General features: G+C 47.5%; 1 protein-coding gene across 4 annotated transcripts in view; it reads left to right on the plus strand.

Moving 5' to 3' along the window:
- Positions 1-24477, plus strand: part of LOC112564238 (nuclear hormone receptor HR96-like) — a 210326-nt gene that overhangs the window by 56327 nt on the left and 129522 nt on the right. Inside the window, exon 1 of one of the 4 annotated variants that reach the window (XM_025238923.1) lies at positions 632-1226. The exons of the other annotated variants lie outside the window; for them this stretch is intronic. Within the exon in view, the coding sequence (XP_025094708.1) occupies positions 1205-1226 (22 nt within the window). The 5' untranslated portion in view covers positions 632-1204. Of the gene's footprint in view, positions 1-631; positions 1227-24477 lie in introns of those variants that run through there. 4 annotated transcript variants of the gene reach the window in all.

A 24477-nucleotide genomic window follows, 5' to 3' on the forward strand; every position in this document is an offset into this window, starting at 1 on the left:
ACTGCGCCACATCACCACGTGTGTGTGTGTAGCGGCCACAGTTGGCCTCGCACCCAATCCTCTCTTACTCCTCACAGAATGCCGCCGAGGTTTGAATCCAGCACTGACACTTGATATAAAAAGCATGTGGACACCTCTAACCCGCCTAGTTTTTCTCCCCCACTCAGTTACCTGCCCCCCATGACTCTTTTGGAAACTTGTCTATCAAGGAAGAAGGCCGGGGGTATTTTTTTTTAAAGAAGCTATGGAGGTACACAAGGTGTTGGAAGATGGGAAGAGGGTTACACCTGAGGTATAGAGTATGGGGCAGTGGCTGGAGGGAGGTAGGCGAGAGAGGAGAAGGTCACTCCCCGTACCGAGGCCGGATGACAGTCATTTTTGCCGTGCTTGAGAAGCGCCTGGCTGCGTCTTGAGCCGTCAAACCGCCCAGCGAGACCCCACCACCACTACCACCACCACCACGGCGTCGAACAGTGGTGCTGTTACTGAGGTCGGGTGCCGCCTCCTCGCCTCACCAGGAAAAATAAAAAGCGTGGAGGCTGTTCCTCTTTACACGCGCTCCTTCCCTTAGGCCCCCCCCCCCAACCTTCCTCGCCCTCCTTGGTAGGCCGGGGGCGCGAAGATTTCATACGTCAGTAGCGAGCAGGAAGCGAGGCAGTCGGCACTGACTATCTGCTGCTGTGTGCTCTCTACTCTCTCTCGGCCCCTTCTCCTCCTCCTCCGCCGCCGCCGCCACTGCTGCGCACTGCCCATGTCGGCCTGCAGCTTTGTGCCGCCTTGTTGTGTGCTGTGTACATCGCCCGCGCTCCCTGCACCCTGATTGTCAAATTGCAGCGAGGGCATCCCTCCCCCGTGTGACCCCCATCACCCCGGCGGAGTTCTCTATCGAACGGAGGATACTGGACCAAGTGGTGGGTGGCGTTGGAACCGCATTCTTCTTCCCCGTCCCCGTCCCCTAACCCTTTCCCGCTTGTCTTAACAAACCTTGGCAAGCTGTAGCTGAAGAGCTGTCATTTCCTCTTGCCCCCTCCCCCTTCTCCCCCTCTCTCACTCACCATCACCTCCACCACCACCTGGACCTCGTGCCTGGACGTCTCTTCATCAGGAAATAAGTGTGTGACTGGTGTTGTGTGCCCCTCACCCACACCTTCCTGCCACTACCTTGCAGTGACCGCAGGCGTTGGGATTGTACCTGGCTGAGGCTATGGAGCCCAAGACGTCAACAGGTGGGTATTACACTTGCACGCGTACACTACTACCTAGGATCGCGGCGGCCAGCTTCTGGAATCTCGGTCTTTAGTTGATTACCTCCGTCAGTTATGTGATGACCAGTAGCAGCTTTCATTCGTTGGGGGGATGTCTGCACTCCTTGCTCCCCAACATTTCACCGTGTTTACGATGGCGTTGAGAATCTTCCAGACGTTGGCCAGCAAGGGGCTGTTGACGCATGAACTTCAACGATTGTTAATGAGGCTCTCTGGAGAGGTTCTCTGGAAGTTATTTATTATTTTTGTTACAGTGTGCTGTTTAATGTCTCTCCGAGGATGGCTGATTGTAAAAATTGTGTTTGTTTAGCGGTACACGACCCCTCGGGTATTACGGGGTACGGAGCATAGGGTTGGGGTGAGCGAGATGACAAGTCTACTTTATGTCGGCTGTCTGGGATGGGTTAGCTCTTTGTAGATAGCTATGTCACTGAGATAAGATTTACCTGTTTTCTCGTCGCTCACTTTTTCTAGCTGAGACCTAGAGGAGTGAAGGTTAAGCACGTTAGCATACTCTCGAAGCATCTGGCGGGAGAGGGTTAGAGAGGGGTTCACGAGAAGAAATGCCAGGAAAGAGAGAAAGCTCTTCGTTTTCCTTTTACTTAAAAAAAAAGGATGTGTGGCTAGTTGTTCAGAAAAAGTCACACACGCACACACACAGAATGGAGCGTGTTTTTAGCACTGTTCACTTGGGCGTAAGGTCAGCCCGTGAGTCACCCTGTTGTGTAGCGTATGACTTTTCCACGAGGTTCTTTGGTAATGACGGGGTCAGTTTACCGAGTGTCACAAGCAGCCCTGGCCTGTTGGGTCCTCACTTGACTGCCACAGGGCTCTCGTCTTCCTTCTCGCAGCCTCAGGTCCCGCTAGTTGTTGTGTAACCTCAAGGACCCCCCACATGCACGGAATACAACCCAGGCTCCAACACCACAACTACTCTGAGAGTGGTCAGTGACACCACAAACCATGGCACGAACAATAGGCTAAACACTGTTACACGGCGAGTGCACACAGACAGCACTATTCGGGTAAAGGGTACTGACCCAGGTGATCAACCAGTGGGCGCAAACCCCACTACCATTGATTGGCGAGACTGAGAGCATCCCAGATACGATTTGAAACCCTTCAGACTTGATCCTGTACCCCTCCCGGCACCTAGTACACAGTTGTAGTATGCACTTGCACTGCAGGACTCGACACAAATAGGCGGAGTGGGGTGGAAGGAGGGTACCACCAGCAAGGGAGTAGGTAGGAGGATGACACCGGACTGGGTGGCGATGACCTCGCTGACACCTGTCATGGCGATGGCGGGTTCGCTTCCCCGGCCGTGCAGTAATTCTGCGCTGGGCTGCTCTAATCTCACCCTTAATAATCACTCGTCCTCTTTAGACTGCTTCCCGTTTCTGTGATAACTCGTGGACGTGTGCGTGCGTGCGCATGTAGAACCCGCTGGTATCTTTAGTCTTAATGCTGTCGTTGCATGTTCGTGCGTTGAATTTAGTGTACATATTGTTTTAGTGGTACCATTTTATTTTCATCCCTAGGAGGTAATTGTTGTGTATAGACTGTGTCATTTGGTATTCGTACTTCAGAGTGTGCACGGAGGAAAAACAGCAATAAAGAACTGCTTACTTCAGCCTGGTTATGTTGTGTTCTCTCACTTTCCCTACTCCACCTCTTTTCCCACTTCATTAAGACAGTTGGGTCTTTATTTGGGCATTACTAAAATGATTCATTTAATCTTTGTCGTTTCATTATGTAGGTTGATACTTGGTTTTTAGTTTGGTGGCATCAGTATTTTTTTTGAATATTTGAATTAAAAAAAAATCTTCCGTACACACATAAACAGATAGTGATAGAAATTCGAACCAAGTGGCTGAATTATTGTCCATCAGTTCCTGCAAAGTGTCGCAGACAAAAGATACATGTCATGCCAGATTAGCGGTTATTCCAACAATGGTGCGAGAAATACTAGAGATATGGATTAACATGTATATTTTCGATAATGACTTTATTTGATATGCGGTGGGAGGGAGGAGAGTGAGAGCATGGAGCTAGAAGACTTTTCTGTCGGCGTGTAACGATTGCAAGTGGCCAGTGCTGACGGCAATGTATGAAGGAACGTCCTGCGGGACGCCGCCCTTCTGTACGGTCGGCCGCCTTGTGCTTGCCACACAGAGGTGCTTGTCGCTCGCAGGCCTTGCCAACACCTCTAACTTGCTAACCCCCACCAACCTCATCCCCACAAAAATAAAAAAATTGGGAAAGAGAAATTTGTAGTGGGTCCGTTTTGAAAATTTGTCAGCTAACGGCATCCATAAGATCAATAACATCAGATGCCATCGCTGTGAACGGTCTCTAGGGGACAGTAATTGTAAATGACTTTTTCCTCACCCAACCCCTTTCCCTCCCTCCACCGTTCACCGTCACCACGGATGCTTTTATTTTGACTATCTCACTTTGTCATTACTATTTCACGACGGGGTCAGAGCATTGATTGTAGACTGTGGGCAGAAATTGGCCCTTCTCGAATGGTTCGATTCATAATCAGATCGACTAAATCCTGCCACCAAGACGTTTCGAATCCAGCATGAGGGTATATCCAGGCCAGGCATAGGCAGCGACCACAGCCCAGTGTTGACCAAACCTAAAGTTGCAGCTGAAGGATGAGACGCCACACATTAAACTCTCGAATTGCTTTCACTTGGATAAGCCGAGAGCCTGTACGTTGCAGGTTTCTCCAGGCCCAAGTTGGAGGCTAATTCGTCGTAAACAACATAACAACGTCGCTAGGAACATAAAAATGTGCTGCTGACAACAGCCGAAGTCAGACAAAAAGAAAAGGCAATCCTGGGTAACGAACGATGTTTTTGATCTATGTGACCAAAAGGTCTTGAAGAAAGAGGAAAAGCAACCTCGAAGCATCTGCCAGTTACAGGAGCAGAAGTTACAGCAACATCAGAAAAGGGATAACGACCGCTCTACCGGATATAGGAGCAATGCCTTAAAATAGTCGTGGGAATGGCATAGGGTGACAACAAGAAAGCCTCTCAGCTACTGAAGACATAGATTATCAGAAAACCTCAGTCATCGAAAACAGCAGTGGTAATCTTTTCACAGAATGTAAGGTTTTACTGAACCGATAGACTGAGCATTACAACGACCTTTAACACTCCCATCTGAAAACAGACAATAAAGCTTTACCACAGCTTCGTTGACTTTACAAAGGCATTTGACAGCTTGGCACGAGGGGTTGCGGCATGTGATGCGGAAACACCTTCAAGTACATGGGCACCACGCCATCCAAAGACGGCAGCATCGACATCAGCAATCCTTCTGATAACATTGAAATATTATTTCTCAGCTGGTTTGGTTTGGCCATGTCACCTGGCACGACACTCAGAAACCGTTCTCCGGGGCTCAGTGGAAGGAGGTCGCGGCCGAGGAGGAACTAGATGAGGAGCGTGAAGGAATGGGCTAGTCGCTACGTGCAGGACTTTCTGAACATCTCTGATGACCGTCTCTGATGTCCGCTGCTACGTCTAGTCAGACCCTCCCCTCCTCAACGATCGGTACCGACTGGCAGGCTAGCTTATATAGTAATCGAGCTAAAACGAGCCAAGGTATGAATGAGTGAAGAGGCATTGGCTAAGCATCGACTAGCAGAATGGTCATTGCTTGTTTCCGTGGTGTGAGCAAAATAATGTATTGGCTATAAACACTGTGTGGGCAGAAGACCTTGGCTAGCACAGCTTTGACTGCCCACGTCATAGCACATTAAGTGGGTCTAACCTTGGTATTTGGAGTGCTATGGGTGAAGAAAAGAGGCTAGGTAACATGGTTCGAGAGCTTGCCGAGTTGTGTTATCTGTTAACGAGATTGGGCTGTTTTACGTGTACTCTTTTTGCGAGGCATTATCGTGAATTTAGGTGGGTATAGCGGTAAATTCACGGAAGATTGTTTGCTGTCGTTGTTTTGCGTACGTTTCATATAGACAATGAAAATACAGAGAGAGGAACTTCCCCTACCCCACCTTTCCTTTTCCACAAAGGGACTTGTGTCCATATGTCGCGTGTCTTATATAATCAGCTCCCCACGCTTTCCGGTGGATCGTGACCTACATGCATTCCCAGCTCATCGTGCGAGTATTAGGAACAAGATCATTTTCCACCAAGCCCATTTCTTGCAGTTTACCTGTCCTATTGTGGCCACGTCGCTCTCTCCAGGAGATGCCTAGTCCGCCTGAACCCTCCAGCTTGGCGAAGTGTTGCACACCTGGTTGTTGGTCAGCTCACTTTACTGTTTATGTGAACTGCTCCTCGCCTTGAGGGCGACGCACGGGAAAAGCAATAGTGCACATTCCACTTGGACTGGCGGTGAGGAAAGAGAAGCAGAGCCTCGGACAGATTGATCGACAGATGGAAGACGGAGAGGGTGGCTAGAAGAATGGACAGATGGGCAGGTGATTTTGGGGGTAACAAAGCGACGTGGTGAACTATCTGTCGACAGCGCAGAAGTTAATTGTGCACTGATTATTGTTAATTGTAAGCATCCCGTTATCTGGTCTTCCTGTCCTAACCAGGCAGCAGTGCATCAGTGCATGACATGAACTGCTAGCGGGAAGTAGCGGATGGAGGGAAAGTAGAGCCATGGGTGACAGAAGTCCTAGATATAAAACACGCGTTGTTCCAAGAACATATATTCGGGGATAGCCACCACGAAGATAACCTGTTTTGACTTCTCTATATTGACACATTAAATACAAGTGTGCTTTGGCAGGAAACTACTTCCACCTAGATGAGGGAAGGCGGAGTGGGAAGGAAACCAGAGTCCCTGGGGAAAACCCCTGACGGCCAGCCTGTCAACAGGTGTCACATACAGAGTGGCTCGAGACGAGATCGAAACTTTACCACCAAACTATCGGGCGCCATTTCACCGCAGTGTCGTCACTTCCTCTGGTTTACTTGCTGTTTCGTACATTCTCGAAGCTGGTGGCGGCTTAGGACAGGATCTCGTCACAATACGAATAGCTGCTTGGTCTCTGGCTCGTAGATGTTCTTCCCTGTACACAGAACGACTTACCTTCGTTTTAGACATTTACACCCACCTTGTCTCTCACTTTTTAAAGTTTATTTTCTGTGTTCCTGTCCTACTGTTTGATTATTCGCGCAGTGTCTTGGTGTACTCAGAACTCGGTAACTCAGGACAACAAGAGGACACTTAGTGAGAAAGACTAAACCGTTGACACCAGTGTTTTAAATAGTGTTAGGATGTTTGAAGTAGTAATCAAAGTTCACCTAGTTATTTTTTTTTAAACACTCTCGAGAGGTCAATCGTCTTTGAACGATCTCACGTCGTGAAGTGTAAAGAGCGGCCGCAAGCTAACACCTTTGTAATCAAGTCAGAAGCAATACCAATAGCAATACCCTTTGCAGGATGCAGTGTTGTGATGCTTGCTGTCGACAGGTGGTCTCGCCATAAAAAGGTTGGGATGAGGAGGAGGGGGACATGAGGTCAGGTCTGCTATTTGCGCAACATGGCGCGCAGTCCTCCTTCTGCCGCTTGTGATTCTTTGCTTTCTTGAGCCTGTTAATTATATTGGTGGACAATATTTTTTTATATTCACATTTTGTGAGAAAAGTTTGCGGCAAAGCAGCAGCATGTTCAGGCTAGGATAGTACAGCTTTGTACCCCGTGGATATGTGGGAGAGTCTGAGTGATACATTAACGCTGGTCGTTTACTCTAGCAGGAGCTCTTAGAACCGTGTGAGACGGTCGGCTTGACAGTTTCAGACATTTAGATTTTTCATGGCAAGACACCAAGTCCGTCGCAGAGTACTTAGATGTCGAGACGACGTCGTAGAGACGGAAATGGCTCTCTCTCTCACACATTGGTTCTACAATGGCTACCCAGCGCAGCCTCTGCCAAGAGACCAAGAGGAGAGCCTGTTGCGCGTGCCTATTGCAGGCGCTGGAAATGGAAAAAACGCGTACGTATTACAAAAATTTCATTTACCAGAACTGTTTCCCTCCCCAGCCGGTGTTTCTGGTGGAACTGTTAAGTAGTCACGTGCAACGTAATGACACACTACCGCGTCACTGTTAACCATGGCAACAAAAGCTGTGTTGGCATTGTCATTACTCTTACCGATCTTCAGCATCTAGTGCGCGCTGCTCTTCTCTGCTCCTGTCTTCTCCAGTCTTTCTCATGCTCATACCATCAAAGCCAGTCGGTACAGGTAGTCAAATAGTCATAGATGTGCTACTCTCCTCTTCCCCCATGTGACCAAGATTGATAGCGTCTTCGTACGTTGTAAGACTGTAAGTGAATAACATTTAAATAGCCGAACACATCTCTTAGGACGCCTGAGGTATTGATTGTAACATTTCGGACCCATTATAAATACTTAAACAAAAGTTCACAATAGGGTTGACCGGTAATCACAACAGATAGCTGGCTGGACGGGCCAGCAGTCCACAGTCTCACATCTGTGCTACAGAAAGCTTTGGCGTTGGAGGTGAGTCAACGGGCCTTCTTATCCAGACAGCATCAAATATGTAAGTACAGCACACTTTAAAGGCGCTTTCACGGGAAAATTTGGACACTGTCACATCTACAAAACTTATCCAGCAAAGAAGGTTCTTTAAGCACAACTTTGACGAAACCAGCCGTCCTATGTTACTGCGCCTGGAAACTGAGTGGCGGCTGCTGCCTTTCAAGAGCGGAGTTTAAACAAAAATAGCTGCCCTCACTGGAGTCTTTCGAATCACCACCAACATCTGAATGCAGGGCACATCTTGCGCATACCGTCCAAAACAACGGTTTATCTTCTGTAGTCGCCAGTTGGCATGCGGAGAACTGTGCACGTGCATGCTTGATTTGGGCTAGCCGTGAATGGACTGGAAAAAGCATGTTATTGGGGGGAAGGTTGAGGTTTGGTAGGGGTAGGGGGAGGGCAATAGACGGAATAGTCATCAGCCAGCAGTGGTTGTGTACAACAACCAGTCAATTAGAGAGGCCGTTTGCATTTTGGTCTCATTTTATGATCAAATCAATAAACATGGCGAGGCGGCCTCTGTTTTCCCCAGACACGGTGCCAGTCGTAAACTTCACACACCGTGGCTCACGCCAGCCAGCCAGCCAGCCAGCGAGAAAGGACTTTTTTTTGTTGTTGCTGTCCTATTTATTTGTTTATTTGTTTTTTTAAAAAGACTAAGAGAATTCGGTTGCATTGACCAGTACACAGGAACCAGGTAACGCAAGGGAAAGGGGTTATCAGAGAATTAGTTCAGGGATGATTGGGAGGGGGTGGCTACCGTCAGCCCTTCCCACAAACGGTCTGCAGTATGTACGCACGCATGTAAACACATACCCGCGCGCGCGCACTCCGCATGATAGAGCATGGTCTCCAGTGTGATCGTTACGGCAGAGCGCGAGAACAATAAAAGACGCCAACGTCTCTGATGAACTTGGAATGCCACGTGTCAGTCGAGACCCGATTATTCAGCCACGACCCGTGCAGGCTGTGCACCCAGTCATTGGAGCCTGCACTCTGCACTGATGCAGTCGAGTGTGGAATACGGCGTCAGTCACCGTAGCGACATGGATTACTGTCGTCGGCAGAGACTTGGAAGCTTGTGTCAGTAGAGATTTCTTGGAGAGAGAGAGAGAGGAACTTTTCTCCTCTTCGGTCACTGGATACTGTGTGTTTGTGGGAAGGGGTTGTGGTAAGTGAACACTCGTGCCGAGTGCGGGTTTACAGCAAGCCTGTTGGTAGAGGTGAGGATGCTGCTGCGTCATCCGCGATGAGTAATGTGTGGAGACAGGTTGCAGGGTGCCAGACCTGCAGGGTGGGTCGATGCTACAAGAGGCGCCGCGCCGTGTGAGGTGGAGAGTGGGGGGCATGTTCAGCTGTCGGCTTGACATGTCTGTTGACAATAAGTTGTCGTTTAGTCTGTCGTCGTCGTCGTTGCCGCTGTCATGCACGCGTGCGTGGTTTGTCATCACTGGTGGAATGATTTTTTTGCATCACTAGGCAAACGATTTTCAAAGCGTTGGAATGAAATTTAAGTAGAGATTTAAAAAAAAAAAAGCATGCAGCACGCAAAGAAGAAAAGAAAAATGTACAGCGAGCTTGGAGGATTATAAAATGTAAGCAACTGTTATAAAATGAGGATAACTTTACAATCGTGAAACACAGAAGTGTAAACTTCATAAAACGGAACGAAATTTATAATAAGAGGGTCGAAAAGTTAACCCGGAGGAACAGGAGCGATTGTAAAAGGGAGTAAAGAAGTTTATTTGGTAGACAGCATTTGGAGGACATTAAATAGCTGCTTATGTCGCGTGAGCCGCGTGCTGCTAGTTCATAATACAGGCAGAGACCACTCACTTGAATAGTAAGTTGGAGTTTATAGCACCGCGTGGCAGGAGACGTTCACAGCTTTGAACGCCATGGACGGTTCACAGCTTCCCCCACCATCTCTCCCCCTCCCCGAGCTAGCGAGGTGAAGGAGAGAGAGACCTAAGGGAGTAGCGGGGCACGAAAGAGATCCGACGAGTTGCCTCCGAGAGGTTCTTGTGGAGTTGACAGCGACAGTGGTGAGGCATCGCCTTGTTAGTGCGAGTGGCAGACACCGGATGTGGTAAGTAGACTAGATGTGTGAGATGCAGCTGTATATAGAGTCTGGTAGTCCCGTTAGTGCATCCTTGCTGGCCACAAGACACACGTGTAGGGAAGGTGGGAGGAGAGAGGTTGGGGTGGGAATGATAAATTACTGGCTGGAATGTACGTGAGACTGACGAGGCATCGGACATTAAAGTTCGGCCAGGTTTTTCTTGCTGAGCCATCTCGGGGATGCTCAGTAGCAATGAGGGGAGAGAGGTTTATTGCCAGACTTAGATCGGGGCTCTTTCGGAATGGTGGTCGACTTCATATTAATACTACATTTGCTCTAGGAAACCTTCTCTCTAAAACAATGGAACGCATCAGTTGAGAAAAATCCTACTATCTAGTAATAAGAGGGAGAAAATGGGAATTGCAGAGACAGGAAATAACCATAAAGAAAATAATGTTACAACGTGAAGAAGGCTTACAAAGATTTTAGAAGGAGGCTGTCAAAAATGTTTAAACAGCAATTGTTGTTTTCTTGTGGGTAGGGGGGGGAGGGGGGATTTTTGCGTTGCCAGCTTCCCACAGTTCCAAAAAAAAAAAGAGAATAAAAGCCGTTCTTGGGAGCTTTAAAACTCTTTGCACGTGTAGCTTGCGGGAAAAGGTATTTATCTGTTCGGTGCTAAATTAAACTTCTTTTTGTGCGGGACAGGGCTTTGAGGGGAGCTTTGTTTCAGTGGCATAGCTGGGATGCTATAAAGACATTGACCTTTTGTAGTGTGTCTTTTATGTCTCATTCATTGTCTCTAGTCACTAACCTGTTCTTCTCACGCGTATCTGCTAAATCTCAGTGTTGCTAGACCTTCGGCGTTTTGCATCGGATCACATAAATTCTCATAAAATTTCACACTGCAGACGGACGCATGCGAGCGCATTTGCACACACATAACAGAGATGAAAGTGTTTATGGAAGCCATGATTGTATCGTTAAAATATCCCAGTTAAAATAGACACCGTGCACTCTTTTAGTGTCACGATAAGCCTACATGCAATCACTTTCTCTAGTCAGTCCACCCCGGTGTTGAAGTTGTTACTGAAGTATGTAGTCGGGGCGAGGTCCAATAGGAGGCCGAGTGAGTAGAGCTGGGCGGCAGTTTTATAGGAGAGGACGATTGTGGACGCAGCCAGACTTCATCTCCCACGTACAGCTGAGTCGTTAACCGTCGCACGACAGGACAGCAATTGCTGGAGTCCACATGAGTGCAGTGTTGGTGTAGAGGAGCACTGGGAAGGTCCATCTGATGCACACGTGTGGCTAACTGCTGCTGGTGGTGGTGGTGGGGACGGGACGGGGAGATGCATAGTCGTCTCGCGTTTTGCGTAGGATGTGCAGTGCGAAATGTAGAGATAAGGGCCTAGGGAGAGATACAAGGAATGAAGGGAGGGGTGTGCCTGAAACAATCAGAGTTCATGTCCATCCCACCCCCAACCCATCTAGCATGCGCCCATGAGAATACTGCCACCAACCGATATCAATTCTTGTTTTTCTTTCCTGTTTGTTTTTTTTGTGGTTTTTTTTTTTTTTGTTTTTTGTGTTGGCTGGGTGGGTTCGAGCAATAACATCTCAACCAGTGTTGTATTCTGTTTTGCTGTGTTCCCCAGCCTACTTTTAGTTTCTGCAGTTTACTTCAGGACAATCCACCATCGTCAGAGCGTCTTCCCCATTACCCCTTCCCCCGTCTCTCCCTCTGGGTTGCACGGTTTCGTTCTTCATTATCTCATTTCGTGTTCTTTTTCCCATTTGCTGTTTACCGTCGTTTGAAAATGTTGGACACACGTGGAATAAGCGTTTAAAACAAGGCTGTTGTATAACAGAAAAACACAGTGTCGCATTTTGGGCACATATTGTTCCTCTTTCCCATAAGTATGTCATAAAGGAAAGGCCGGCGTATTCACGTACAACACATTATGTCGGCCGTTTCCCAGTGCAAAGGGCAAGTTTAGTCACAGTAGAAAAGCCAAGACAATAGCGCTTGATGTTTCTGTGCTACTTGTCTCGCCTTCTGTTTAGGCGGGAAAGAAGGTCCTCTGGTGGTGACAACGTGCACACCGTGCACATGCCTACCGTCACCGCCTACGCTGTGTGACTTGGAGTGGACAGTTACTAACCTTGGGAGTATTTTTGTCTTTGGTTTCTTTAAAAAAAATAGTCATCGCCATTTCACCGTCATATGCCGCTCCTTCTGATCGCCAAGACTTCATTTCCTGGCTGGCTATCACCGCATGTAGATAAGTTTACCATCAGTGTACAGTTTCCTTGGCACCGCCACCCCAGTGTCCGCCATGGACGTGATAAGACCTTTGGGTACCCGGTACAGATGTTATCGGCTTGGTCGGCCTGTAAGTCAGCTACGTGCTTGACATGAATGATTTCACCGCAGTTCATGAAATAGGAGCAAATATAATTAAAAAAAGCCCGCGTATCATCAAAAAATAATATTCATTTTATAGCTGGTTGGCGTCTTTTAGCAGAGCTAGAATAAAGCTTTATGCCCTCCGTTCCCAGGCAAGTCCTAACTGCTGATTTAAGGTTTGGGGGGAGGGAGAGAAGGTGAGGCTACAAATCCAGAAGTAATCTGCACCCTTTACTAGAGTGGGTTAAGTGTGATAAGAAGCAAGCAAGAAAGGACAGGGCACATGTAGGCCGGTACTAATAGTTGCCATCCTGACCCATTTACCTCGCAGATCGCTATCATTTCTCCACAGGCAGCGCGGTCGCAGACTGCAGTCGTGTGTCGTCAGACCCTTCCATCTCAGCAAAGTGCCCCACATTTTTTGTCATAAATAATAATAATAATAAAAAAAAAACACCAGCAGAAGTGTGTAATTTTAAAGTGCCGGTTAAGTGAGAGATAACGGATATTCCTCGGCTTCAGTCTGGCTGCACGATGGAGCACCGAGTCTCAGAATTATTATATTCTTCACTTGGCAGCCTTATGTACTCGCAGGAACTCGTCAGCAATGCAAGACGGACCTCGATGTCGTGAATGATCTAAATGAACACAATAACATGTTTTGGGCCTTCTCTACAGGCTCAGTATATTTATTGAAGATGACGGGTCACCACCGGGAAATATATTTATATATATTTAAAGTGTAAGATTAGGAGGGTATACGTCAGAACTAACACGTCAATATCATCTTTTTTTCTTCTTCCTTCTTAACGGACTATGAGATAAAGCCAGCATATGACAATATCACGGCAAAGCAGCCGACTCTATAAACAGATGTCACATGGAGAGAAGGATCGGTTCCCGAGACGAGATCCGAACCCGGGACAGTCAGTCATCACTGTAACCGTTGCACCAGCGGACGGCCCTCAGTCCATCGTAAAGTCCCTTATTTACATAAAGTGCAAATTTTTGTTTCGAATTACTTTGTTCGGGTTTTATTTATTTCTGTGTTTCTCGTGTCTCTCCAAACACATGTTCGGATTGTGAAATAGGCACTTGAGGTATTTGTAATTCCCGAACGGTTTCTGGTAAGAAAAGGGGGTGCTCCGCGACTCCTGTCTGCTGTGTTTATCTGCCTTTGTTCGTTACGCCTTCCCCTGCTTGTCTGCAGGGCGCACCGGAATTCGTAGCCAAATGGCTTTTTGATCATGCCCTGTGTCAGCCCCAGAAACGTCTTGACAGCTGAGCTGGGCTAAAGTGGCTGCCATTGCTGTGAAGTACCCGACCCCACGACTCCACTAACACTGTTTATAGCTAAAGACGCAACGCCATAAAATCGGGGTGGGTCTTATTTGTTGCCCACGTTTTCCGCACTGGCTTCTAAGATTGCTTACTGGCATTCTGCTCTTCGGTCTCGAAGGATAACGAGTGCAGTAAAACTAAGCAGTCAAAAGTTGTAGCAAATGATAACGAGGCTAATTGTGTGCTGGGGTGTTCGTCCGGTCTTACCAGTTGCCTTTGTCATGAGGTGTACACACGCTGATTCGATTGCTAACCCCCAGAATACGTTCATCAGGCTAGTGATTGATTTAACTAGCAGTTAATGCGACTGGGCTTTCTAATCTCTCCTTGGTGTATGCAGTCCGTTGCAACGTCTCACCACAACATCTCAACCACCAAAATTCTCATCTGCTCATTTGTTCTGTCTGAAGGCTCCTGAAGTCGCCTCTCCCCACTACTGAAATCTTGTCTGTCCACACTCCTAGGCACGACAAGGTTTCGATACTGACAAAGAAGTAAGAAGTCGTGGGTAAAACCAAGCCTTATTCTCCTCTTCAGCATACATCTGCCTTTCACAAATGGAAAGATTTCAGGTGAAGCTTGGTCTTATAATGTTAGTGCACGATTTCATCTACTGATGAGTCAAATTTGTCTGAATATCCCAATTATCTGTGCATGAGTTAGCTAACTGTTATATTCAGTCTTGATATACACATTTTTTTTTTGCTTTATCTTTATTTTTGCATGTTTTCCCATCTTGGTTTGATTCACTGCTGCTTAGTTTTTTTTATCTTGTCAGCAGTATGTAGACTAGAGACACCGCTTTTGCAAGACACACGAATTAGGTCCTTGTCTTTGGAAATCTCAGCAGCTGAGCTAGCATCTAATCCTTGTGAAGATTAAGAGTGGGAAGCTATGAATAGCCCTTCTGAAAATAAACACTGACTGGCTTTCCTGGATAGAAGTACAAAACAACTTATGAAATTCACCTTTGTAAGACTTGTGATCGCAAAAGCAGCATAGACACAAAACCAAACATGTCTAAAATGTTGATGATGACACAGGAGACAGCACTCTCTATATGTGCTAATTGTATCTAGAGTTTATCTGTCATCATGGCCATTCTTGGGGCAAATCATATTTGTCTACATTCATATCTTTGTCACTAAACAACACCGAGAACTATTTTCATGCAGAATAAAGCATATGCAGATAAAAACTTGACTTCAGTAATATTGCAAAACGTGATTTCTAGCCGTCAGCCAAGTGTATCGAATAAACCGATGTTTTACATCCATTGCATTTCCTTTATAATGTCATCTGTGTATACAGCTGTCTTCCTCAGATGACATGTTTCTATAGACATTCATTTTCGTCACTTTCGTTTAGAATGGTTTTGGGCATTCTGTTGAAAGATTGATCTAGAGCAGGAGTGGGCAATTAATTTTCCCAAGGGGCCGCATGAGAAATTGGGATGGTTTTAGAGGGCCGGACTAATATAGTTAACTCAGTTTTACCCAATACTGTATATATAGTATATACTGTGTTATATATATATATATACAGTATACTGGGGGGCGGGCCGGTCAGAGACAGGAGGCGGGCCGGATCCGGCCCGCGGGCCGCCCCTTGCCCAGGTCTGATCTAGAGGAACATTTTGTTTACCGCCAGGCCTGTTTCCGTATCTTTTATTCTGATGTATGCAATGTTTACGGTGCGTTTGAAGACTTTTTCACACCATACCACAAGAAATGACTTTGGCAGCAAGAACTGTGTAGGTACAGCGCACAAGATCGTGAGAAGACACTCCCTGCTTTGCACATGTATTATTTGTGTGTTGTGGATGGGCCACACTGCCTTTATATCTTTTGTTCGTGCCTGTCCTTAATGCCTTGTCGCGGCTTTATCTTGTCACGTACAGTGGGTGTGTGTGTGGAGGGGGAGAGGAGAGACTGAGAAATGTGCCCACGCTATCTTCACTGAGGGATAAAGAATTAGAAGCACGACTGCTTTCCCTTCATTCCCTTCACCCCTCGACCTCTGGAAAACAAAACCTTTGCTATTGCTTAGAGGAGCATTAATTTGGCTTTTACGTTCATCCCAATCTTTAACGTCGTAAAGTCGTCTCCTTGGTCCCCATCCCCCCAATTCCCCGCCGGCAGTGGCCCGTGGCGGGGTTCGGCGCCCAACTGACAGTAAAAGTGAGGAGGGGAAGGGGTTTAGGAACGAGAGAGGGATGGCGCGTGGGTACCTGTCGGGAGTCAGGCCGCATCCTAGCAGCCTGCTAGTCTCCACTGCTGCACGCTGGAAATAAAGGCGCGATGACTAGTTGAATCACACTTAGATCACACTTCCCCTTTTCCCAAACTTACCAACGGCTATGCTTTGGCCACAAACGCTCGACGAGAATTAAATGACGAGTGCCTTTGTCACCAATGGCAGCGGCGGGAGAGAGAGATAGCAGCGAGCGAGGCGCATCCTGGAGCTGTAAGGCAAGGTTAGAGGTCAAGGGGTGAATGAGGTCAGTGCAAGAACCGCGAAAATGGAGAGGATGAGGTCTGACCCCAACCCACCTCCACCTCCACTCGCCTTCTCCTGTTCTGATGGCGACAGTAAAATTGGGTCGGTTGACGGCCCCTCACGGAGAAACCTGCTGAGCACGGCGAAATTTAACACCTTACAAACTTGACAGGACCCCTATTTTGTTCGACAAATAGCACTTTCTTAGTCTGATTGCTTGTGGAGTCGAACATTATCAGTTAGGATGTGTGTGCGCATGTCAAATAAGCCATGTACGCATGCAAGTTTCCTGTTTATTTCGAAACAGGTTCTTTTAGTGGAAAAACCCAGTTGACTCTTCCGTCGAAAATCTTGCGACATCATGTGTATCCGGTATCAGATATGAAGATTAAGTAAGCCAAAGCTTGCACAGGAAACACAGTCGGAACTGTGTGAGACTTGGTACTGTTCTCATCCTGAACCAGAAATAGGATCAATTAAAATGTTGTCGACTTAAGTTTATTTGGTACGGAATTCTCTGGATTAGTCTTTTATCATGTTGGCAATATAATTAAATAGTACTAATGAAAAACTGATGATGTGCGGCTCATTCCACGCTTAGTCCTTAATCGCTTAGCCTTACATACTTCCCTTATTCTACCACACACTGCGAGCGCGTGCACGTACCTACATATACAGACTTAGTCTGATGCTCAGCGCAGTTTCTCTTAATTTTGCAGGCCCACCAGGGTGCTTATACAGTCTGCTTGAAATGACACAAATGATTGAAAACCGCACATTGAAATTTTAAACAGCAAAGTTTTTATAAGACACTTGTGTAAGGCTGAACTATGTCAGTTCTTAAAAACGCTTTCATTAACAGGCTAAAAAGGGAAATAATTATGGCAGCACATACACATAGGGGCACCAAATAAGCTGGCAAAAAGAATCTGGTATTTTGTGAGATGCAGGGAGCTGCAAGTTGAAACCTAAGAACTCTCACTTCTTTCCGCTCTTGGGTAATAACCCTTCCTGGAGCCCTGCAGGTTTGTCTTAATTAAACTCAGGTTTTTTCCCCGTGATGACAACATGTAGATTTAGAGGGAAAAAAACTTTTCCAGGGAAGTAATGCCTGGAATCTTTTAGAATACATAACTAAAAGTTTCTTTTCAAAGGTCTAGTGAGGTGTATTTTTATGACCTGCTAAAGCATAGTGCAGGATGCTGTTTCTTCACATCTGGAACAATAACTCCCATGCTCAAGATGCACGCCCACAAACATAACCATGCATAGAAAGAGGTCTTGCTATACAGACATACCAAATTAACACATCATCCCAGCTCTGCCATTGGCTGAGGCCTCGACAGTGTGTTGTCATGTACAGTCTCGGTGTGTTTTGGAAGCACGTGTGGAAGCCAAACGTCTGATGGGGAAGCTTCACCTTGGAAGCCATGGAAGATGGGAGGATTATGGGTCTACCCTATAAACCATCCGCTCCCTGGGGTAAATGGGGAGGTCTAAGATCAGTGGAGAGCATGAGCAGCGAACCGTGTAGCATCCGGGGAACAGTAGCGAGGGATGTGACCTTTTTGTGACCTGTACAGGTGGACGGGTGAGGCGACAGTTAATCCTAACCATCAGACAGCGTTGTCTCCCTTCGGTGAAGATACGTCATTGCAACTCGTCCGTCATTCGTCAGGACGCAGAGAGAGAGAGACATGCGCACAAACATACTTCCTCCTGCCCCTAGTATTTGCCCACACACTAATACTCGCATGCGCGCGCATATAGAAAGAAATATATGTTTGCGCTTGCTCGCAGATAATGCTTCTTGCACATTTGTATTCACACAAACACACGTGACTTTATTTTCCCCACGCATGCGTAGACCTTTTTACCCTTTTTTATGGTATCTGCAAAAGATTAAGCTGTGACTAAAAGCGTAGTGGATAACACGAACAGTTTTAATTGAATACGAAGGCTGCAGGTTTCGATTTTTCTTTCGGATACTATTTTTTTTTATTTTTGTTGTTGACGTTTTGATCTTTGCTTTAAGTTTAAAGGAGGGGGCGTTGGTTTGAGTGGCAGTAAGGTGTTTAAGGTATTTCTGTCGCGTGTCAGGTGCAAATACACACATTTATTCTTAGTGTGTGATTTCATTATTTCACACTGTGGTCGACCTTTCCTTTCTCGGGGGATGACAAATAATAATACAACAAATTAACTCAATACTAACCATATCCCCAACCCGCAAGCTTCATATTTAACACTCCAAAGACCAGGCCTAGTGAATCGTGCTTAGACGATTATAGTTTCCCATTTTGAAGCGTATCTAGCGTGTGCGCATCGAAATCTGCATTCCATCCACACTATCTCTGCAAGCAGAAACTAGCAGCCACCATTTTTTCTGTGGATAAAAGCCCATGTAAGATGAGTGATGTAGGACGGCTTACGAACAGCCTATCTCCCTTTATCAAAACGGGTATACACGTGGACCTTCCAAACACTCTCGTTAAAAAAACAAACAAAACAAATTTCTGGCGGGAGTGGGATATGGTAGGAGTGAAGCAGGTCGACTTTGGAGGGAACTGGTTTGTCTTAGGGCTGCTGGTGAAAGGTGGAGGGGGCGAGGGAGGGAGAGATGGAAGTCAAGGGGCTGGCAGTCGGTCACGGCCGACATGCTGGCGATGAGGCGAGCTGATAATCAGCGATAGCTCGGCAACGGAGCAGACGATTCCACTGGTTCTCTAGACGACAAGCAGCAGCTTCTCTTTATGCCCACGCTCCTGGTGGCAGTCGTGTACTTTTTTTAAAAAAACCAACTCCAGAGTCCTGCAAGAATCCGACCTTCTTGCCCACTAGACCCAGCACGTGAGGACAAGAGTCCCTCCCTTCCAAGAGAAGCGGCGTAACGTGTCTTTTGCTTTTTTTGGTGTTTTTTTTTTGGCGAGTTTAAGGCTGTGGAATGTGCTGGAAAGGTGAGACGATGTGATGGTGGCGACAAGTGGTGGCAACCACTTACCAAGTAGATGCGTCGATTGAAGAAGAGAGGGAGAGGTCGGCTTGGCCACTCCTTTTTTTTTTTCCTCCCGAGTTTTGGGCGACCTGGCGCGTGAAGTTGAATGTCTGGCACGACGACGACAGCGTTAACAGTTTGGCCCCGGTGGTGGGAGAGGCTCTGGCTCCTTGCAAACCCATTCCGCACATAGCACCTGGGCGCTGTTGCGTAGTGCGGGGTTGAGAACTAGCCAGTCACACTGTGCCTGGCCAGCCAGTCAGCCAGCCAGCCAGCGAGCAGCACGTGAATGGAAGTTTGAGAAAGAAGGGCAGGTGGGGGTGGGGTGTAGGGTGGAAGAGTGCTAACGGCAAACTGGAGACGGCAAGCCCTAGTTTGTCTTGACGTCGCATCCTTGCCTGGAATGTCTTAAAAAAAACCTAATGGCGTTCGTGCTGTGCAGAAGCGCCTCCAAGGGTAACAGAGTTTTCCCCTTATCTCCCTCTCTGCCCGTGTTACTCCTGATTGCAGTTGTTACGGCGGAGGTAGTTTTCTTTGCTGTACCAGAACATCAACTTTTGAACACCAGAAACGCGGGGAGGGGAGCGGGAGGAGAAAGAATGCGTGCGTTGTTCGCATTTCCGGCGGTTTTCTGGGAAGAGCAATACCAATAAAAACGACACAAAGGAAGAGGCTCACACCGTGCCTGCTGCTAGTGCTGGAGGGCAACAGAGGGTCGCTGCAGTTGTTGTTATCGGCTTCATCACTCCTGTCACTGTGATAGTTCACGAGCTGGAGGAAAGCATAACATTACTTGCGAAATGTCAAAACAACAACAACTCCTTTCCACAAAAGCCCACTTACCAGTTTGATTTACGTGGTAACCGCAAAGAGAATTGTGCGTTTCAAAGTGAGCAAATGCAGGTGTGGATAAGTATTTCTATACAACATCCCACAAGGTGTAGGGTTGGGGGCTAGCTACTTCTAGGTGCGGCCTTTTACCTGACGTGACGCGTTAGAAGCGCGCATGTATATAGGCAACAACAAAAATATAAAAAAGTAAAGGAACAAAAGAAGAGAAAACACTTTACCGCCTTAATACGAGGATCATGAACCGCCTAGAGAGAGGATTCAAAACACCTATTTCTGGTGATACCTTCAGACACTGGGAGCGTGACTGACGTCATGGGTCTGTCAGTTAGTTCCGCGAGTTGGCGCGTGTGATTGGCGGGGAGCAGCAGCCAAGGTGTCGATAAGTGTCGGCGCCAATAGATCGCTCGCGTCATTGACGAGAAGATGACTGGAGCGATGTGACCGGTGACGCCCAGGTGTGGCACGGGATGCGAGAGAAGATCAAAAAGTTATGGCGGGAGGAAAGGACGAGGAATTCGGGAGGTAGAGGCTTGAGAATCCACGGGGTTTGACAGGTCTGTATCGTGAGAGTAGCTGGCGGGTGTGAATCGGTAGTGGGTGGATTCTCCGTTCCCCTCCCCCCCAAAAAAAAAAAAATAAATAAAAAAATAAAATAAAGCTGATGCCGCTGGGCAAGTCATTGCTGGTCAGATCGTAGTAATAAGGGATATTCTCGAACCTGGCGCGAGCTAGCTTGGCACTGGTTAGCCCAAGATGGTCACAGGAGAGAATCAGACCTGAAAGTAGTATGCTGTAAAGGTAACTATTCGCTCCTTCACCACACACACACCTTCTCACACGACACACAGTCCTAACTCAGCACGCTTCACACACACACACACGGAGTATACGCTCTGTCACTCACCTCTTTGTATTTCATCCTTCACTTCAGTGCTTAGCGGTGATCCCAACATCATTCCCTTTTCTTTTTCCTGCTTGATCGAACTGGCAGCAATTCCACCAATATAATTATGCTTCTGACTTTCCTGTTTCTAAAGCCCGAAGGGGACAGGGAGGAAAAGAGAGAGAGAGGGGGGGGTTAAAAATCTATGAAGGTTGCTAATGCTAAAGGCTGGATGCTGATGATCTTCAAGAGCGGCCCGGCAGGTGTCGGCGGGGCCCCCTTATCGGCATGACTCTTGTCAGTCTCGTGTCGGCGGGGCGTGGAGCTTGGCACTAAAGGCCGTGCCGCATGCTTCTTCTGGCACCAGGCGTAACTGCCAGCCGGGCGGGCACGGCAGAGGCCACGTGATGACGACGACGACGTAGTAAAGATGGCGATGATGACAACATCGTCACACTAGCCGCTTCTCTTGTCCATTCTTCTTTCATTTTCTTTTTCTTTTTATTTTTTGAATGGTCCGTTATTCAGTTTCTGTCTTTTACTGTTTTATGGAGTTCGTGTACATGTACAGTATGTGTGTGTAAGTGTGTCCTTTTTAGCCCGGTGACCAGTTGATAGAAAATACTAATAATAAGAAAAGGGAACAATTTTGTGCTTTTCGGAAACTTATTTTAGAAAGCTTACAAGTTCGCTGTTTAGCAAGGTTTTTGTTTAATAATCACTTACCTGACTTAAAGCAAGAGAAGCTTGATGGGACAATCATTATTGTTCTGTTGTTGACCGATTCTGTCGTGTTTGCGGCGGATTTGTTTGTTTTAGTGCCTCTGACAGAGCTCCCCCCCAAAAAAATATCCTTTTGCTCCTCCTCCACCACCATGTGAAACTACATGTCGTGCCTCAGTGTTAGAAGCTCACACGGTGTCAGCTCCGGAGGTCGTACAACACTTGGCAGCGTGAAAAGGCTGTGAACTTCGCCAACCAGTGTGGCCAACCGACTCTTCCCTGATGTCATTTGACCTTTCTTGGTAAAGCCGTTTTCCCAGTCTGCAGCAGTTTTAGGAGGGAGTGGGTGTGTATGTGAGAGAAAGTACGAAATAAAAGAGAACGGCAGAACGACCGCAGAGCGTGCGCAGCGCATGCAGTGACGCAACGACAGTCGGCTGACGGTGGGGTTCAAGTCTTGCCTGTCGGCAGCCGCTTCTCCCGCATCCTCTCACGAGGAGCATCTGGTCCTCGCCGTGAACGTAGCGCTGAGCCCCACGCTTCCTGGCCTGCACGTGACTCGGATCGGTGCAAAGGAAGAAAGCTGTGTGGAGCCTTCCAGGAAAAATAATAAAAAAGGGCTTCACCCGACTGTAGGAGAATGTCAAAACTACATGGGTGCACTGAGGCTCCCCCTCCTCCAAAATGTGACGAGAATCTGAATACGAGGAGCGGAAGGGTGTGTGAGGTAGCATCGTTAGGAGTTCAGGTATATTGTGACAGAACATTAAAAAAATCTGTGAAATAGTGTTTCAGATGCGAATATGTTTGTATACATATGAATATAATCAAACACGTACAGTGTGTACCGTTATATCATATACTAGGACTTTTGCATTCTAGAACACATCCAGGCATGCAAACATTTTGGTAAGAGAAAAAGAAAAAGGTTCCGAAAAAAAAAACGCTTTGGCTTTAGAATGGATGGGGCTGGAGGAGAGAGAGGTTCTCGTAAACAGTACACGACATACAGGTGAGCCAGGTGAAAGAGTTTTTATGGCCTGGCACCATCACATGGGCTTGCTAAAACTTGATGGCGACTCTGTAAACGAGAAAGGTATGACTGAGAAGGAAGGTAAGACATGGGATAGCTTAGCCGGTTCGTCGGGGGAAGTGGGGTGGAGTAAAATGGCCAGCTCGTTCGTGCGAGTATTGTGTCGAGGCAGCCCAGTCTTTGTCAGAGGTTCCCCTTTCTCCACCCCCGTGTGCCACCGAAAACAGGTCTGTGTCACTTGGATCGGAGACATCCTAGCTTTTAATTGGCTTCCTCCCTCCCATGATGACCAGCAAAGTGTGACCCATTCAGCGTGGACAATAAAGCGCTTGTTGCAGGCTGCTGGAACTGGTGAGGCGCAGGTTCCACAAGCTTGAATTCAATCAGTAAAGCAAGGTGGTGTCAGGTTTTTAATATCTTTTTCTCTCTTCTTTTTTTTTGGGGCGTACTATCCTTTCGAACTTCTTTTGCATGTCGTCTGAAGAATGCAGTGTGTTGCTAGTCTGTCGGAGGGAACACAAGGTCCGTAGTTTGTGGTGCCCAGAGAAGATCGTCAGGTCTTTCTTTGAGAAGATTGCTGCAGTGCGCCTGTAGCCCAAGACACATCCCCCCCGTGCAGTACATAGGTCACAGTCAAGGGGAGCGCGCACTTCACAGCCTCGCCGACTGTTGACGCACGGCCACTCGCTTATCGAACGTTCGAACTATCAACTTGAGATAAACGGCCGCTGGTGGTTGTGTAGAGAGTGTTCTGGTGTCGGTTGGGCGGTCTAGTCCCATGGCCTGAGGTTGGCCTTAGTGGCGTCTTATTGCGGTTGGTGCTCCTCATTTGCACGAGTGGTTATGCAACACACTCGGGGTTCTTTTAGGAACATGCCATATGCTGATCTGTAATTATCGTCTGAGTTTCTTGCGACCAGTGGAATTGACCGGGATTTTTTTCCCCTTTGCCAAGGACGACAACAGCTGGAATACGATAGTAAGAGGCACGGGTGTCCCCCGGCCCCCCGCTCCTGTGTTGCTGCGCTCCCAGGTACTAGCATTTTCAGATGAGGCCTCCAGAGGGAGCTGGGTCCCTTGGTGTTGATGGGAGGTGCAGTATGGTGGGTGGGGGATGGAGAGCGGTGAGTAGCGGCATGTGACACGCTAATCGGCCCCTTGAATAGCGAGAGCTGTTCCTTTTGCGAGGCTCTCCCTTGTTCCCCCACTCCCCCTTTCTCTCCTTCTCGTGCTCAGTGGCGCGGAGCGGCGTGTATGCACGCACTGACAAGCAGAGCGCCGCGCTGATAAAACTGCTATTGAAAGGCACAGAATGGGGGCTGAAGGCGCTATGATTGCTGCCACCCATATTGATACGTGTTTCTGCTGGGCTAGCAAATTGTCGGGTGACATTACATACATCAGGGTGTGCAGGAGTAACAAGGGCGGTTTGTGTCACCTTCTCCCCTTTTTTTATGAAGTTTTCCCCACCCAGCCCCACCAACCCATTTTAATCCTTCTCCGTGCTCCTTATCGCACAGGGGTGTTTGCCGACACCAACCTCTTTTTTTAAGGAGTCGTAAAGTGTAGGTCGATGTCCGTGCTGGTGTCTTATATATCTATTAGTGTAGGGCGATGTCCGGTGAGTGTTACAAGACTGCGTTAGGTCTGTAGCCTAATAATACAACAGAGCTAGATCAGTCATCAACACAAATGAGCTCATACAGCTTGGGTGGTTCGGGTGTGTGCTGCAGTTGTGTGGAGGAGCATGCTACGATTGTTTTGTAATGCGCGACAGCTTGAGAGTTGTCATGTCACAATCCTTTTCCTCTTGGTCCTGAAGAAATTGATACTTGAATAAAATAGCACATGACAACAAGGAAG

The sequence above is a fragment of the Pomacea canaliculata genome, linkage group LG5 (genome assembly GCF_003073045.1).
Source record: "Pomacea canaliculata isolate SZHN2017 linkage group LG5, ASM307304v1, whole genome shotgun sequence".
Classification (NCBI taxonomy): domain Eukaryota; kingdom Metazoa; phylum Mollusca; class Gastropoda; order Architaenioglossa; family Ampullariidae; genus Pomacea; species Pomacea canaliculata.